At 35.4% G+C, this 18,519-nt stretch overlaps 1 protein-coding gene across 3 annotated transcripts in view; it reads left to right on the top strand.

The window, feature by feature from the left end:
- The first annotated feature begins 5,504 nt into the window (after nt 1-5,504).
- The window catches only part of LOC142533423 (uncharacterized), a 40,195-nt gene continuing 27,180 nt past the window's right edge, over nt 5,505-18,519 (top strand). The window contains exons 1-4 of one of the 3 annotated variants that reach the window (XM_075640181.1): nt 5,505-6,389; nt 7,126-7,253; nt 7,563-7,703; nt 7,819-7,905. In XM_075640181.1, coding sequence (XP_075496296.1) covers nt 5,538-6,389; nt 7,126-7,253; nt 7,563-7,703; nt 7,819-7,905 — 1,208 coding nt within the window. In that variant the 5' untranslated portion in view covers nt 5,505-5,537. The remainder of the gene's footprint in view (nt 6,390-7,125; nt 7,254-7,562; nt 7,704-7,818; nt 7,906-18,519) is intronic. The other 2 variants (XM_075640180.1, XM_075640179.1) reach the window with 2 other exon arrangements.

The following is an 18,519-nucleotide window of genomic DNA, read 5'->3' as shown; positions in this document are numbered from 1 at the left end:
CTCACATGTATCGATCAAGTCTAGTGAGTCTAAAGACTCAACACGTATAAACTGGGAAGTAACGAGTAGTACGTAATCAAATCACATGCAACTTCAAAATTGAGAGTACATACTTGAAACTTGAACTTGCAACTATACATAGCATAGAAGTGCCATAACGTGAAAACTTTCATAAACATGCTTGCATACTTGTACATACATAACTTCATCATTTTGCGTAGAGGCATGTTTCAAAGCAAGTGACCCATAACATAAATCGCCTGATCAGACTAAACCACAATACTGGGCTGACAGGGATGAATCCACTGCCACATACATGAGATCCTCGTTCATGATTTAACGGGTGGATTGGTCCCCGTTCATGCTTTAACGCTTTCCAATCCTGATCTAAACCTGTTCATGATTTAACTGGGTGAATTTGTCCCTGGTCATGCTTTACCGCTTTTCAATCCCATACATAATTTGGTCACAAGACATTTAGCATACCTCAAAAACATAAAATATTTTCTTTGCACGTCGAAGATACTTATTTGGCGTCGAGGGATTCGTTGGATCTCGCTTGGGGCCGCTGCTGCAACATACTAACCTGAATTCACACTCTTAATTTGCATAACTGTAATGCCCGAATTTTGAAAAATGTGGCAATAGAATGGAATAGATAATGGAGGGGTAGAATCAAAGGTGGAATTTGAGCTGAATAGGTAATGGAAGTGCAGAAACGGTATGAAAAATGTAGCAGTAGTTGTGGTTTTTAGAATAATGTTTTGTATATTGATCCATTTGATGTGAGGCCACTTCCATTAGAAAGATAAGACATAAGGCTATAACTTTCCTATTTTGAGTTTTGTTCAAAGTCGTTCTTACAATGACACATGTTGGGAGTTTGAGCATAACTTTTTACTCAGACCTCCAAATGATATGAGGCCAATTGGAGATGCAAGCCAAGACATAAGGCTACAACTTTCCTGTTTATCACTTTTCCGAATTCTGAAAAGAAGAGGCGTTTTTGAAGCAATCTTTGACGTAGCTGTGCGCAGAGCGCGTCCGAGCGGAAAAAAATGTCCGCCCGGGCGGGACTTGTTCGAAAATTTTATATTTATGGCCGAGAGTTCCGCACCCGAGCAGAAAAAGATGTCCGCCCGAGCGCCCAGCAAGTTAAGAAAACGTGTTTTGGTGTTTGGGAAGGCATAAAATCGAATGGGATCATCTTTTTACTCATTTCCCTTCTCTTTCTTTTCTCTCCATTGGTCTAGAGCTAGGGTTCTTCATTCTCCTTCAATCCAATTTCTTCCAAAACATTAATCTTTGATCGAAGCCTTAATATTTGCTTGGAGATTAGAATTTCTTCTCCTCAAGAGTTTATAAACAAGGTAAGAAAGCTCATTTCCTTGGTTTAGTGATTGAAGGGAAAACAATGTGTTTTTTGGTTTGAGTGTTGAGGTAAAGTTGTTAATATAATGATTAATGGTATTATTATTGTATGTATTGATATTTTGAAAAGAAATGGAATTGTAGAGGAGCTAACTCTTTAGCACGCACGTCACGTGTTCGACAAAATGATTCAATGAATGTTTTTATGTCATATTACGGTTAAGAAATGATATGGATTCCTTCTTTACACTATTGTTGGGATTTGAGTTTTCTTGAATATCCAAATTGTGGATCTTGATTCGAAGCATTACTGAATTAATTATGAGTTTTGTACAGAAATTGCTATGTTTGGATAAATGATCCGAGTTCTTGAGTTATAGTAGAATTCAGAGGTTCAAGACTTCTCACCTACACATTTCGATCTTCTTTTGGTAATATTTGAAAGGTATGTTACGGTCGATAACATACGAGGTAAAAGTATCATTTTTATTTTAAATTGAAAACTCTATGGCTCGATGAACTATTGGTGATTTGATGATGATTGTTGTATTGAGATTAGTTGATTATGATATCGAAATGATGATATTGATTTGCATCATTACATTGCATATTGAGCCACTTTTTGATTCAGATTAGATATGGCGGAGGTCGCCTTGATTTATTGATTTGTTGGACGTATGGGGCTATAGTTGAGTTGGGATAGTGTATGCGGAGGTCGCTGCTATGACCTGAACACTCTCTATAGGCGCATCATAGTCCTGGGATTGTAGAACACAGCACCCCACCCCGAGCGGATGAGTTGGTGGATGTTGCTTGGTGATTCTATTCCCTTGGGTACCCTATGACCAGATGATTCACTTGATCTTGAGATTTATTGATAGCCCACAGCTTCTGATCATGCATTGCATTATATTGCATCCTTATGAATTTTATATGAGATATTTGAAAGTTAATTCTCATATGTTATTGATTGTATCATACTGGGTTTATACTTACCGGCACGTCGGCTACCTCTTGTTTTCATGTGCTTGACGGTAGTGAGGCGAGGTTGGGGATGCCAGAGTCCAGCTCCAGCGAGGAGATACGAGTTAGAGTGGGATTCTCGGGTCTTAGGAGCTATGTGATGATGTTTGGATTTCTTTGGTTCACTACTTTTTGTTGGCATGTTGAAAATTATATTTCAAACATTTGAGACCATTAAATTATTTTGACGATGTTTATGTGAATTTGTGAACCACAAATTACGTATTTATTAAATCATTTGGTTTGTTACAATTATAATTATTAGTATTAGATATCGGACCCGGGGCCCCACAATAACTTAGACGTAGGTATTCGTACTCGCCTCGAATCAAGTAAATAGCTTAAGACATTCTAAAATACTCGGGAATTGACCTCATTCAATCAATGTATTAAACCATGACATGAAACCCCAAATCAAACATTAAAATTTTCCCAAAAAACTGAAGTACACGGACCCCGTGCCCAGGTCTGGCTCCGGGTCCGTGTAGGTACTGTAAAATGTATCGTATAGAAAAGGGAAGGCACGGACCCCTTGCTTAGGTCCGTGTAGGGGTTCGTGTAGATTCTGTTTGTTGACACTTCGGAGGAAACAAAGGCATGGACCCCGTGTAAGGGTCCGTGTGGGGGTCCGTGTAGCCGCGGTAGGAGAAAACCCATGAAACTTCTGTACATGTGCTGCTAATCCTAGGTTACTAATACATTGACACCACCTGTACAAACACCTCGAAACGACGCTATCCAACTTACGACACAATACAACTCAAAATATGGAATTTGACACCAAATTGTTTCCTACGACTTCTAATGAATTCAAGTGCCTATCGACACTAACCGGCATACCAAATATCAACCCAACATCATACTAAACATACCTATATGCAGCAACACTCACCCGTCGATTCTCAACGAAGCCTGCAACAATAAAACTTCAAGAACACATCAATAACATAATTTTTCAGAAACGTAGTTTGAGCAGTCTCACAAAAAACATCATAACTCACTCAATTTTTATTCAAATATTTCAAATTTTATATCAAATCGAAGGTATTGAAAAGTTCTACGATTCATATGTTGAAAGTTTTCTCAAAATCACGACCGAAATATCGCAGTTTTTAATGTAAAGTGAAAAACAAAATTTCAGATCTAAAAGTTATTTCAAAAATTATCTAAACACTTTTCTGCTCAAATAATGAACGTCATACATGAATTTTTACGCATAATAAACAATAAAATGCATAATATGATGAGATCGATGCATAAACGAAAGAATATATGTGCCTTTAAATCCTTAACGTTATCGAACGACGACACCGAAGCGGGAAGGATGCGAGAGACGATCCGGGACGAAGGTGGCACTATTTTCCTTGAAGAAAAGGGACGAAAATCCCTGAAATTCTTGAAGAGGGAGGGGCGGCTGCTACTAGGGCTAAGAACCCTAACTTTTCTCTCCTGTCAAATAATAAAAATCTGAAAGTATGTGTGTGTGTGTGTGTGTGTGTTTGTGTCGTGTGTTTGTGTGTGCGAGTGTGTGTGCGCGTGTATTTGGGTAGTGGGGAGGGGATTATGGATGTTAATTTGGAAACAAAATTGCTTAATTAGTAATTAACAACTAATAAAAATGCTAATCCACCTCTAACTTTAACAAAATCCCTTAATTTAAAATAAGGTGCACAAGAAATAAATCTTTAAAAGTTTTAAAACTCCAAAATTTCTAAATAAATAATTTAGGACTTTAAAGATGCTGAAACTTAACAAATTATTTAAAATGCCCCAACCTCAACTTAAAATAAAATACCGCATACAAAATTGCCAAATTCGTCACCGGTCTCTATTCCTCGATCCCGCCTCGAATAATTGCCTGAAACATGAAACTCGAAACACATTTTAACGTGCATCACATAAACGTAAATAATTTAAAATAATGCATTTAAATAAATCATGCACCACTAAGACTCATTTTAAAATTAAATAAATGCTTTAATAATTAAATAACTGCATGTGTTATACGTGTACTGAATTTGGGCTCTACACTAATGATCTATGAGCTTACACTCTTTAAGACCCCAAGCTATAAAATATGCTTGTTACAGAGAACTATTCAGAAGTAGCTCTAACTCTCCATACAAGAGACATATCTACAAAATGACATTTGCACCAAGTTTTTGTTTGCATCAACCTCATCCATTCTCAATCTCATCAAAAATTGTTGCACCATAAAATTGTGTTTTATCCGATTTCTAAAACCTCACATCGATGTCAAAGAGACACTAAAAGAAATGCAAGAAAACATAAGAAAATTCTCACATTCATTTCGTCAAACATATTGTGCGCATCAACCTCATTCATTTTTAATCCCATCAAATTTTTTCACTATGAAGTTGTGTTTTCTCAAGTTTCTAAATTATCATATTGATGTCAAAGGGACACTAGAAGAAATACAAGAAAACATAGGGAAATTCTCACATCTATATAATCAAACATACTATATGCATCAACTATTGTTGGACAAAATAAAAGATGATAAGAAATCATAAAAAATCATCAAACAAAGTGCAATAACACGTTCAAAAAGAAAATCCAACAAATCAATAACACAAGTAAATAAAATCTCATCAAGTGACAACGTCAAATAATATGAAATTGTGCTATCTATTTTCTTCTTGATAGAAATTTGTGTTTCTCTCTTTTATATGTTATTTTATTTTAACAAAATATTGTTGATAATGGAATCTCTTATAAAACTGGTTTTCAAACTCATTTTTATAATAATGTCGTGATAATAGAATCTCTTATAAAACTGGTTTTCAAACTCATTTTTTAAAAAAAACTCAATTTTAAAAAAATGTCGTTATCCTCGTTTTATTAAAACAATTTAAATGATAATATCTCAAATTGGTTGACTTCACTAAACTCATTATATAGTTAGAGAGTTCAAACAAACAAACATTTGCAGACAGAGACTGAAAACAAAAAACATCAGACAACTTGTAAGGAAGTTGAGTTTGATTTTACGTATTTTACAGCAATAGCTCTTTTAGTATTACAAATAATAATATATTTTTTCAGATAATAAATAATAAAGATTTAAATATGCTTTCCTTGTAGCATTTCATTTCATGGTCAGCTGAGGTCTTGAGGAGACTATGGATATTTTGTCTCTCCCCGCCAGCGCATATTATTCTAACACTCCGCCTCGTTACTCCGCCGTGAAACAACATCTCGGCGCCGCCACCACATCCTTCTTTATTCTTGCTTCAGAATTGTCACGAGACAGATCCGTCAAAACCTCCGCCGTTCTCCGCCGCCCCACAACTCATAATCCCACACAGACTTCTTCAACAGAAAACCCCCTAAAGAAACTTATTACTTCCCGTAACACTCCCAATTCGCCACCCCCGAATCGATTAAGTAATAAGCTTCGGTTGTCCAGCAAGCTCTCCTTACCACCCCCGGACATACCTGTACTTTCATTGGAAGAGACACTTCCAGTGGAATTTGAAGATGTTGTTCTTGAACATTCAGAAGAAAATGAAAAGGAAATAGGGTTAAGGGAAAAGTGTAAAATCTTTGTGGGCAATCTACCTATTTGGATAAAGAAAGTTGAGGTGGCTGAGTTTTTCAGGCAGTTTGGGCCAATCAAGAATGTGGTTCTTATAAAGGGTTATGATGACGTGGAGAGGAACATGGGATTCGGGTTCGTCCTGTACGATGGGCATCAGGCCGAAAAGGCTGCAATGAAGGCTGTGGAGTTTGACGGGGTGGAATTTCATGGCCGAGTGTTAACTGTGAAGTTGGACAATGGAAGAAGAACGAAGGAAAAACTGGCGGAGAGGGTTAGATGGGTGGAGGGCAGGGATGAAGATAGAAATGAGTTTAGGTCTAAGTGGCATGAAGAGAGGAATGGATCACGAAGAGAGTTCCAGAGGGTTTTGGAGACTCAACCAAAGAATTGGCAGGCTGTTGTGGGAGCTTTTGAGAGGATTAAGAAGGTTAATGTATATTTTTCTCTTGTATAACTTCTTCATGTACTTTATTAATCAATCATCTGATGCTGCATTTACTGTTGGATCTGAATCATGCGTGTGCTATCAGAAAAAAGTGAACTCTAAACTTGCTTTGTAATGTAGTATTATTAGGCATCTATAAACCAATCACCGGCACTATGTTAGACTAAGATGTGAATCATTCTATTTTCTAGTTTAACGACGTGGATTTTCATGTCGAAGTTAATTTTATTTGCCTCTGCAGTAAGAAGACGTTTGATGAGTAAACGCTAGAGACCTTAAGTAAAACTCTGCAAACGTTAGAGTTAACTTCAATTTGTGAAAGCCTTCCTTTTAATATTGTAGGGCTTCAATGAAGTCGAAAGCTACTCAGTAGTGTTACTAGTTTTTTCTTCTCAATTGATGGAAAGGAGAGAAGTGCAATAAATACGGGGACAGGAGTGGTTGGTCATTTAAGATGAATGAGTCATCTGGCTATGGGACTATATACTCTAAAATAGATAATTCGTGTTATACTCTGATTTAATATTATTTGTGCTCTCAAGAGCATTGGTCGGCTGAAAGAAGCTGCACTGCCTTGATTAAGGAGCACTGGAAAAAGTAAGTGGAGATAAAAATAGTTGCTTATTCATGAAATGGAATCATGTAGCCTTCATGTAACCTTATTAATATTATTCTTGCGCATAGTATTCCAACCAATCTAATATGGGTTTATTGTTTTGTGTAGCCTGCCAGGAAAGATTTCGGGTTAATGGTGAATTTTTATGCTAAGCGAGGTGATATGCATCATGCACGTGAAACATTTGAGAAGATGCGGGCACGGGGGATAGAGCCTACTTTACATGTATATACAAAGTAAAAGTTTACTATGTAGTTTAACTCTTTAATGTTGCACTTTTAGCAGTCATTTCTGGAGTTTTCTTAGATGTTTCAGTTTTAGTCCATTGTCATTTCTGAAGTTTTTTAAATTTTGCAATTTTACTTGTCACCAAGAGTGATTGATAGGACTTACCCATTTTTTTAATGTTCAGAGTTTCTGTCTGCACTTATTTTTAAGTTGATGATTTTAAATGAATTTATGAGTTATTCACATATTTTGCATGAGTATATTATTACTCAGTGGTTGTCCATGATTTCATAATCAATAAACGTGGCATGCTGCAGTCTCATTCACGCTTATGCAGTTGGAAGGGACATGGAAGAAGCATTGTCATGTGTGAGGAAGATGAAGGATGAGGGGATTGAGATGAGTCTGGTGACCTACAGTATTCTTGTTAGAGGATTTGGCGAAATTAGAAACTTTGAGTACGTAGCTATGTGCTGCACACAGACTAATTCTATCATAACACCTGCAGATATTTGAAAAAAGTTCCCTGTAATTTCTTTCTCTACTAATGTTTCTTTCTACTGTTTCTGAAAGAGCCGCAGAGCTTTGGTTTAAGGAGGCGAAAGAGAAGCTTGCAGGCTTAAATGCTATCATATACGGAAACATAATCTATGCTTGTTGGTGAGCATCAAAGATTTATTTATTTTCATTAGTATTGATTTCTGTTTTTATTTTACGTTGTTATCTTTATTTTTTTCATTGTACTACTTCAATCTTAATTTTAGCACACAAATTAGCAGTTATGACCTGCAATTCTGTATATTTATCGTGTTGTACTTGCCTCTTTCTCTTTCTCCCTCTTCCTCTCTCTGTTCTCTCTTCCCTTTGCCTTATGTTTTTTCTTGAGTATTGTTAGGGGCATTGTGGACCAAGGACAACCCAGTGATATTCTAATCAAAGGTCAGCCCAAACCAAAGGAAGTTGTCTATAAATGATTCACTCATAGGAAGTTTTAAAATAAAATATTGAGTTCAACTAATTTTATCTTCTTCGGATTTGGTTATTATCTTCCAGTTTTGTTATTTTCAAATAAATGATAATTCTTATCATTAAGGATTAGATTTGGAGTTAATCTGCATATGTTTGCGGATTTAGTGTAGTTATTTACGAATAGAAGATAATCCCTATGATTAAGTATTGGATTAGGAAGTTATTCTACAGATTTATCTGTATCATTTAGGGAACTTATATTTAAGGAAGTGATTGGAATGAAATTGTAGAGGCCCGAAGTTCGTACTTGAAAATTTGCGGAAAATTTTAAAATTTTCTTTTAAAATAAGTAATTTGACTCATTCGTAAAATAAACTGATAAATAGAGTTTAATGTTCAAGATAGCACAGCGGAAGTAATTATTGTTTGCAAAATAACAATTTAAAATAATCCAACGAAGATAAAATGTTTGGGCATAAAAATGGTAAATGCTGAAAATGAGGTCCTCGGGTTCCACTACTGCCGACCCAAGATGGCTCACTGGTCTCCGCCCTCGATCCCGACCTCATCAGTACCTACAACAATCAAGTCTAGTGATTCTAAAGACTCAGCATGCATATATCGAAAATAACGAGTAATAATAATAAAATTTCATGCAACGTAAAAATATCATGAGACTGGCATAACGTGCAAATATCATGTCATGAGTAATTATAATACGTGTATAACTGAACTGAAAATCATAAGTGAAATGTTTGCTCAATCGAGCCCTGTTCATAAAATATCATGTCATAAATTTTCTGTTGAGATTATGTTCTACGCAAGTGGCCCCTGAACTGAACTGAACTGGATCGCCTGATCAGACTAAACCACAGTATACTGCTCTTGGACTGGATATCCATACCAATAAATGAACTGAACCGATCCCATGATAATGAAGTGGCCACAAGCAATATCGCATAAATCTCAAAAATGAATATTTTATATTTTTGCACGTAATATAATTAAATAACATAATTAAATATCCTGTATTAATTTCACCGAATGGGTTGGATCGTTCCCAGGCTCGCTGCGATCTAATTTTAACATGAAATATATGCAAATGATTTAACTTGACCAAAACTTTGTAATTGAACCCAAAAACGAGACAATTACGCCCAACAACTTATTATTTAATCATGACTCCGTGCCAACCCGAACCCTCATATAGTCATGATTAAAATACACCTAAAATGATGAAATAATGCCCCTAAAATTTCAGTACTCGAAATGTTGGTGAATGTAGGCCAAAATATGAAACGCTCTTTCGAGAGTTACTTTGGCACATTGCACTGTAAATTCTTGTACGACCTCTAAACTTAACTGAATCACGAACGGCCAAAGACATGACCTTCCTAACTCGATGAGGCACTGTCCAGTCCGAGGCTATAGGCTAAATGCCAACCAAGAACTCAAACGAGCCTCTGAACCGAAGCACAACTTGCTGTCACAAAAATACAGCAGCAGCGCTTGCGTTGTTTGCGAGGTTAATGGCCATTGGGGCTTGAACCACCAACCAGAGTCTCTTTCCAACATCTTAAGGTGTGGCTTGAACCATGACTAAGGACCCTAGGCCAGACACAATCCAAGCAACACCATGGATCACCCGAAACTCCCACCCGAGAGGCAAACCTGCGCGCGTGGGGGAAATTGCTTCGTTTGCTGTCATGGACCTTTCCAGTGGCCATTTGATTGGCCATGGCATGATCTAGACATCAAGGGGTATGATATGAACCGTGGCTAAGGGCTAAAAAGCCAACCAAGATCCACACCAACAACATAAACTCGAAACTCACATGCAGAACAATGAAGGAGATCGAAGGGGCTGTGCTTGTTTTATTTGAAAACCGATGCAACCATGGACCGAGCCTTGGAAGGCCGACTTGTTCTCGTCTTAGACATAATGAGGAGATGTTCTAACCATGGCTACAGCCCTTAGGGCAGCCAAAATCTGAACCCACACCTTAGGCAAGAAAACAAGAAATCGAAACACAAAAACTGCACTATGGGAGTTGCTGTCCATTTCGTCTTGCTTGTGGCGAAGGGACTCAAACCGATGGACCAGCACCTCCTTAACACATCCTAGTACGTGTCTAAAAGCAGCCTTGAGCCCCTGGAAATCAAGCCAACCCTGAAACCATCAAAACAATACCAACGTGAAGCATAGGAAGGGGCCGAAAAACTGTGCAGAATTTTGTTTGTGTAGTTGCTGTAAAATTTCGGTTTTCCCTTTAAATCATGTACATGTGATGTTTAAAAATAATTATATGACTTGATTGAAGAGCAAAGAAATAACATATACATGCCTTGGATTTGTTTGAAATGAAAACAAATCGATTACGACGACACGGCGCGGAGGAGACGGAGTTGCTTCTTACTTTTCTTGTTTTCTCTCTTATTTCTTCTTGCTTCTCACGTTTTCTCCTACTGAATTCTCTCTGAAATTTCGAAAATATTGAGAGGAGAGAAGGCTAGGAATGAAATGGGGAAGTTGCAAAGTAGTTTGGGAGATATAATGGCAAGATAGAAATCTTTCTATCCTTGAGTTGAGAGATAAGGGAAATGATTGATATTATCTGATATCAAGGGATTTGAAGGAAAATTGGGAGGGGCATGGCCGATTCTTCCATGTCAAATAAGGGTAGGAAAATTGTTTAATGATTAATTATTGAAGATTAAATGTGATGGAATTATCTCCCCAAGGAAAGATTAGGAAACGAATTAAAGATGGAGAGTTGCCAAATATTTTAAATTCTATCCAAGGAGTGGCCGATTTCTACAAAAATATGAAGGGGAAATATTGCTTAAATCATTAATTATTGTTGATTAAAAATGAAGGGATTATCTACCAAGGATGGATATGGAAAGAATCAAAGTTTGTGAGTTGTCAACTAAATTCAAATCTTCTACAAAGGGGTGACCGAAAATCTTTTAAATAAATGAGGTGAAATATTACTTAAATCTTGTATTTTAAATCTTTAAAGTTTTATCTACTCATTAGGTATTTTAGTGAATTAATAAATTAGTTTAGGATGGTAATTATCTTACATGCATGGCTAATTCTTTAAATTAAATTGCTAACATGTTAAGTTGAAATTTCTTAATTAAAATAAGCCTAGATTAACTTATCTCAATTGGTCATATATTTTAATTTAGGCTTTTAAATTAATTATTGAACCTAAAGGAATTCGTTTACTACTTATCTTCTAATTAATTAATTAAATTCTTAAACTTTCTTTAAACATTCTTTTACATTAAATTAACTTATTATTTATCTTAAATAAATTCTAGGAATGTTTTCTAAATATTAAATTTTATCTCAAAACTCTAACTCCAGTCCGGCCTCACTTAATTAACTGAAAAGATAATAACTAAACTAATGCATAAAATAATTAAATTTAAAGAAAAGAATTTAAATCCTCATGCAATAAAATCATTTTAAATTTAAATACTAGAAATTATGCATGGCTTATACGTAGTCTGATTTAACGGGTTCTACAACTCTCCCCCCTTAAAAGAAATTTCGTTCCCGAAATTCGCTTATCCTCGATAAATGAAAAGTTTAGACTCTTAATTCTAGAATCCTAATAATCCACGCTTCCAATGCGCTACTTTGATAAGATAAATATTAAGCTGTCCTTCCGTCTCCTCAATCCTAAATAAATTTGTCTACCAAAATCCTCGTTTGTGAATCGCAACTTAAAACAACTTATGGTGACTTAGTACTATTCAACTATAGCCCCGAATTTTGACTTATCCGCAATTCCTCATACTAGAGATGGATGTCCAATTTTAACGCACCTTACTTTCTTATAATATACCCAAGATGTTCATTAACCTATTATATTCCAATATTGAAATCTTAACAGCATCCCTTCTTAACTTTATTGACCTCAAGATATGTTAAAGCTTCAAGTCCAAGTATTGGCATTCATGCAGTTCGACTTAGGAGATCTTAGTAAAGCACTTAAAAGTTAAACCTTATCTCAACCCCATAATAATATTAGACTAAGATCCTTGAATCGAATCTTTACCTTACCGCACCAAACTTAAATAACTTGACTATTTAGAAGTACATCCCAATATAACGTTGTTGCAAATCTTAAGTTCGAGTAGTCTTAATCCATAAAACCCAAAATATACTATACCGATCTTCCACCTAAATAACAAAATTATTCTAGCACCAATTTCATGCTTAAACTATTTCCTGTTCAATTAGAATAAAGTTGAGACCTAAGATCCTTGGACTTTCCTTATTGAAGCGAATGTCGCATTCTTACGTATCCTTAATGCTTAATAATACTAGCGTATAAAACTTAATAAGTTCTCCTATGATAATGATGGGCTAACTCTAATAAATCAACTTCACTTATAACCCATAAATTCTAGAATCCCCATATCAAGATTTCAGATTTCTTATTCTATAAAAATCTTAATATTTGTTCATTGATAACCTATGATGAACACAACTTGTTTCTTTTTGTTTTTATTTCACCCAAAATTTTCGTACGAACACCTATTTCATAAACTTAAAATTCAAGCTTACGCGACCCAAATAGTATTAGATAACATAATCCCAACACACATATTCATTTATTCTCAAGTTTCTCAATGATTTTCAAAAATTTCTTAAAACCAGGTGTCTACCTCAAATCTTATATGCGTCTTTCAAGTAATCTAACCATCGATCGTACCCAATTTTTTTTGAAAAATTAAATTCCAACAAAGGTATAATTTTAACTCTTAAGATCATGATTAAAAATTATGATTCATCAAACTTAAATTCCCAATTTTTTTTTGTTAGCTCCATATCTATTCTTATAACTTAACTAGCTGATCAACTTTATCTTAGATTGTTATCACCCTAAATTTTTAATTTGTCACAGTATTAATTCACTAGAGCTTAAACTTTCAAGCCAAATGTTGATTCATCCTACAATGCCCTTGGCTACCATTCCTTATAACCTTATAACCCAATTGTTTCAAGGTTCTAGATATCCCTTCAAACCTAAATCATCAAATTTCATATCCTTTAAACCATTCGCTTCTCACTTACTGCTAACCAAGTTCCAAAGTTTCTTAAAAATTGCAAAATTAGTTCTTACTTTCCTCGAATATTATCCGATTTGTCCTTAATCTCGAGAATCCAACAATTACCCATAAGTTGTTGGCGTTCCTAATTCCATTCTATAGGTTTCCCGTAACATAAAGTTCAATGATCTTAAGCTTATTAAAACAAAAAAATTCAATTCTCATAACCTCGAAAATTACTGATTTACCCCAATTGTTCCTCCAAAGTTCGAATTTAATCCTCAAAATTTCAGAATTTGCAATTTGGCCCTTAAAGTTCTCGAAAATTATCATTTTGGCCCTACAACCCTACAAAATTTGCATTTCTGGTTCCCATAAAATTTTCAATTTTAGTCTCATTAAACCTTAAAATTCTCAAAACTTGGAATTTAATCCCAAAATTCGATAAACTCGAAAATAGTCTCTTAGAATTTTATTTTTTGCACTTAGGTTCTCAATTATTAGTTATTATAGTCTCTTAGAATTTAATTTTTGCACTTAGGTTCTCAATTATTAGTTATTACAATTAGGTCCTTAAAATTCTCAATTCATGCAATTCAATCCTTAAATCCAACTGGGTAGAGCATGCATCCTAAATAAATTCTACGTTTTTATACTTTCAAATTTAGTCGTAGTCCCGAATCATTAATCCTTACATGGAATTCTCAAAAACTAACTAAACTAGCAACCTCGAACCATCAGCAGTTTCTTAGAAAATCTACAAGTCTCAAGAGCATTTATAATCTTCAAGATTAACTTATGATCCAAAAAGTAGAACATCAGTACTACTAGCCAAAAAATCATTATTAACAATCCATTATTTCTTTAAATTTAAGTAAGTACTGCATAATTAAAGTCTTGACACAAAACATTTCATGAAAATATGCTGTGAAAATATTTCATGCTTTAAAAGAAATGCGTAAACGTAAAACTTACAGACCGAAGACGTGACTTCGTGAGCTTCTCGAGGTCAGTAGTAGTACAACCCTCTACAAGAACATAGGCTCTGATACCAGCTGTAGAGGCCCGAAATTCGTACTTGAAAATTTGCGGAAAAATTTAAAATTTTCTTTTAAAATAAGTAATTTGCCTCATTCGTAAAATAAACTGATAAATAGAGTTTAATGTTCAACATAGCACAGCGGAAGTAATTATTGTTTGCAAAATAACAATTTAAAATAATCCAACGAAGATAAAATGTTTGGGCATAAAAATGGTAAATGCTGAAAATGAGGTCCTCGGGTTCCACTACTGCCGACCCAAGATGGCTCACTGGTCTCCGCCCTCGATCCCGACCTCATCAGTACCTACAACAATCAAGTCTAGTGATTCTAAAGACTCAGCATGCATATATCGAAAATAACGAGTAATAATAATAAAATTTGACGCAACGTAAAAATATCATGAGACTGGCATAACGTGCAAATATCATGTCATGAGTAATTATAATACTTGTATAACTGAACTGAAAATCATAAGTGAAATGTTTGCTCAATCGAGCCCTGTTCATAAAATATCATGTCATAAATTTTCTGTTGAGATTATGTTCTACGCAAGTGGCCCCTGAACTGAACTGAACAGGATCGCCTGATCAGACTAAACCACAGTATACTGGGCGGTAGAGATCATCACAGCCTTTGGACTGGATATCCATACCAATAAATGAACTGAAATGAACCGGTAAGTGACCAACGGGTGAAGTAATAATCCCATGATAATGAAGTGGCCACAAGCAATATCGCATAAATCTCAAAAATGAATATTTTATATTTTTGCACGTAATATAATTAAATAACATAATTAAATATCCTGTATTAATTTCACCGAATGGGTTGGATCGTTCCCAGGCTCGCTGCGATCTAATTTTAACATGAAAAATATGCAAATGATTTAACTTGACCAAAACATTGTAATTGAACCCAAAAACGAGACAATTACGCCGAACAACTTATTATTTAATCATGACTCCGTGCCAACCCGAACCCTCATATAGTCATGATTAAAATACACCTAAAATGATGAAATAATGCCCCTAAAATTTCAGTACTCGAAATGTTGGTGAATGGAGGCCAAAACATGAAACGCTCTTTCGAGAGTCACTTTGGCACATTGCACTGTAAATTCTTGTACGACCTCTAAACTTAACCGAATCACGAACGGCCAAAGACATGACCTTCCTAACTCGATGAGGCACTGTCCAGTCCGAGGCTATAGGCTAAATGCCAACCAAGAACTCAAACGAGCCTCTGAACCGAAGCACAACTTGCTGTCACAAAAATACAGCAGCAGCGCTTGCGTTGTTTGCGAGGTTAATGGCCATTGGGGCTTGAACCACCAACCAGAGCCTCTTTCCAACATCTTAAGGTGTGGCTTGAACCATGACTAAGGACCCTAGGCCAGCCACAATCCAAGCAACACCATGGATCACCCGAAACTCCCACCCGAGAGGCAAACCTGCGCGCGTGGGGGAAATTGCTTTGTTTGCTGTCATGGACCTTTCCAGCGGCCATTTGATTGGCCATGACATGATCTAGACATCAAGGGGTATGATATGAACCGTGGCTAAGGGCTAAAAAGCCAACCAAGATCCACACCAACAACATAAACTCGAAACTCACATGCAGAACAATGAAGGAGATCGAAGGGGCTGTGCTTGTTTTATTTGAAAACCGATGCAACCATGGACCGAGCCTTGAAAGGCCGACTTGGTCTCGTCTGAGACATAATGAGGAGATGTTCTAACCATGGCTACAGCCCCTAGGGCAGCCAAAATCAGAACCCACACCTTAGGCAAGAAAACAAGAAATCGAAACACAAAAACTGCACTATGGGAGTTACTGTCCATTTCGTCTTGCTTGTGGCGAAGGGACTCAAATCGATGGACCAGCACCTCCCTAACACATCCTAGTACGTGTCTAAAAGCAGCCTCGAGCCCCTGGAAATCGAGCCTACCCTGAAACCACCAAAACAATACCAACGTGAAGCATAGGAAGGGGCCGAAAAACTGTGCAGAATTTTGTTTGTGTAGTTGCTGTAAAATTTCGGTTTTCCCTTTAAATCTTGTACATGTGATGTTTAAAAATAATTATATGACTTGATTGAAGAGCAAAGAAATAACATATACATGCCTTGGATTTGTTTGAAATGAAAACAAATCGATTACGACGACACGTCGCGGAGGAGACGGAGTTGCTTCTTACTTCTCTTGTTTTCTCTCTTATTTCTTCCTTGCTTCTCACGTTTTCTCCTACTGAATTCTCTCTGAAATTTCGAAAATATTGAGAGGAGAGAAGGCTAGGAATGAAATGGGGAAGTTGCAAAGTATTTGGGAGATATAATGACAAGATAGAAACCTTTCTATCCTTGAGTTGAGAGATAAGGGAAATGATTGATATTATTTGATATCAAGGGATTTGAAGGAAAATTGGGAGGGGCATGGCCGATTCTTCCATGTCAAATAAGGGTAGGAAAATTGTTTAATGATTAATTATTGAAGATTAAATGTGATGGAATTATCTCCCCAAGGAAAGATTAGGAAATGAATTAAAGATGGAGAGTTGCCAAATATTTTAAATTCTATCCAAGGAGTGGCCGATTTCTACAAAAATATGAAGGGGAAATATTGCTTAAATCATTAATTATTGTTGATTAAAAATGAAGGGATTATCTACCAAGGATGGATATGGAAAGAATCAAAGTTTGTGAGTTGTCAACTAAATTCAAATCTTCTACAAAGGGGTGACCGAAAATCTTTTAAATAAATGAGGTGAAATATTACTTAAATCTTGTATTTTAAATCTTTAAAGTTTTATCTACTCATTAGGTATTTTAGTGAATTAATAAATTAGTTTAGGATGGTAATTATCTTACATGCATGGCTAATTCTTTAAATTAAATTGCTAACATGTTAAGTTGAAATTTCTTAATTAAAATAAGCCTAGATTAACTTATCTCAATTGGCCACATATTTTAATTTAGGCTTTTAAATTAATTATTGAACCTAAAGGAATTCGTTTACTACTTATCTTCTAATTAATTAATTAAATTCTTAAACTTTCTTTAAACATTCTTTTACATTAAATTAACTTATTATTTATCTTAAATAAATTCTAGGAATGTTTTCTAAATATTAAATTTTATCTCAAAACTCTAACTCCAGTCCGGCCTCACTTAATTAGCTGAAAAGATAATAACTAAACTAATGCATAAAATAATTAAATTTAAAGAAAAGAATTTAAATCCTCATGCAATAAAATCATTTTAAATTTAAATACTAGAAATTATGCATGGCTTATACGTAGTCTGATTTAACGGGTTCTACAGAAATACAAACAACACGAATTTATTTTCAATGGTGTTTGTCATGATAATGTTAGGTTCTCAAACCCGTGATCCATTACCCGTTAACCACACCATAACGCGATCCATGACTCGGGACCGTAACAAGTATCCATTTAGAGGTGCATAGATGGGATTTAAGGAGCTGAGGTTCAGGTCTTGGTGGACTGTTTAAAGGGTTATAACTTAGATGTGTTGTACTGCTGTTCTATGTGGGAATTTCAATGTTTTGATATTCATTCTTTTAGCTTTTGTTCCTGAGGTCAGTGAGAGTAAACAATCCTAACCAACATTTCAGCATATATTAACATGTTATGTGTATTGGAGTTATGTTTTTTTTGCAAGAGGATTATCCCAGCAGCAAACTAATTCTCCAAATCTAATTCTCCATGTACCACTTTTTAATGTGCAAGAACTGTATTTTGTTCTTATATTTTTATTTGGACTTTGAAATGAGCGTCAAAGATAACAGTAATCTAAACCAATTTGAACATGATAGATTATTGTATACTGAAATTGCAAATAATTATCTTATTTGGAGTTTTGGGGGATATAAACAGAGGTCAAATGACTGGAGAGTTAGAAATAGAAACTGTCTTGATTTTGACAATTGGTGGATTGTCAATTCCATATATAAGTGACATGTACAAGGTTTCATCTATGAGCATTTCATGATTTCTGTATCAACACAACTCTAATTGTTTTGGGTTTGCTGCTGCTGAATATCGTCCAATGAGTTGGGAGTTTAACGGGGCCTTGTTATCTTGGCACTCTTGGGTGATTGATCCCAAACGTTATTTATAACAAATGTATTATGGAACTTTCCATTGTCTAAACATCGACATTAATTGGGTGGTT

The sequence above is a fragment of the Primulina tabacum genome, chromosome 18 (assembly GCF_025594145.1).
Source record: "Primulina tabacum isolate GXHZ01 chromosome 18, ASM2559414v2, whole genome shotgun sequence".
Classification (NCBI taxonomy): domain Eukaryota; kingdom Viridiplantae; phylum Streptophyta; class Magnoliopsida; order Lamiales; family Gesneriaceae; genus Primulina; species Primulina tabacum.
This window is presented reverse-complemented; position numbering and strand designations above follow the sequence as displayed.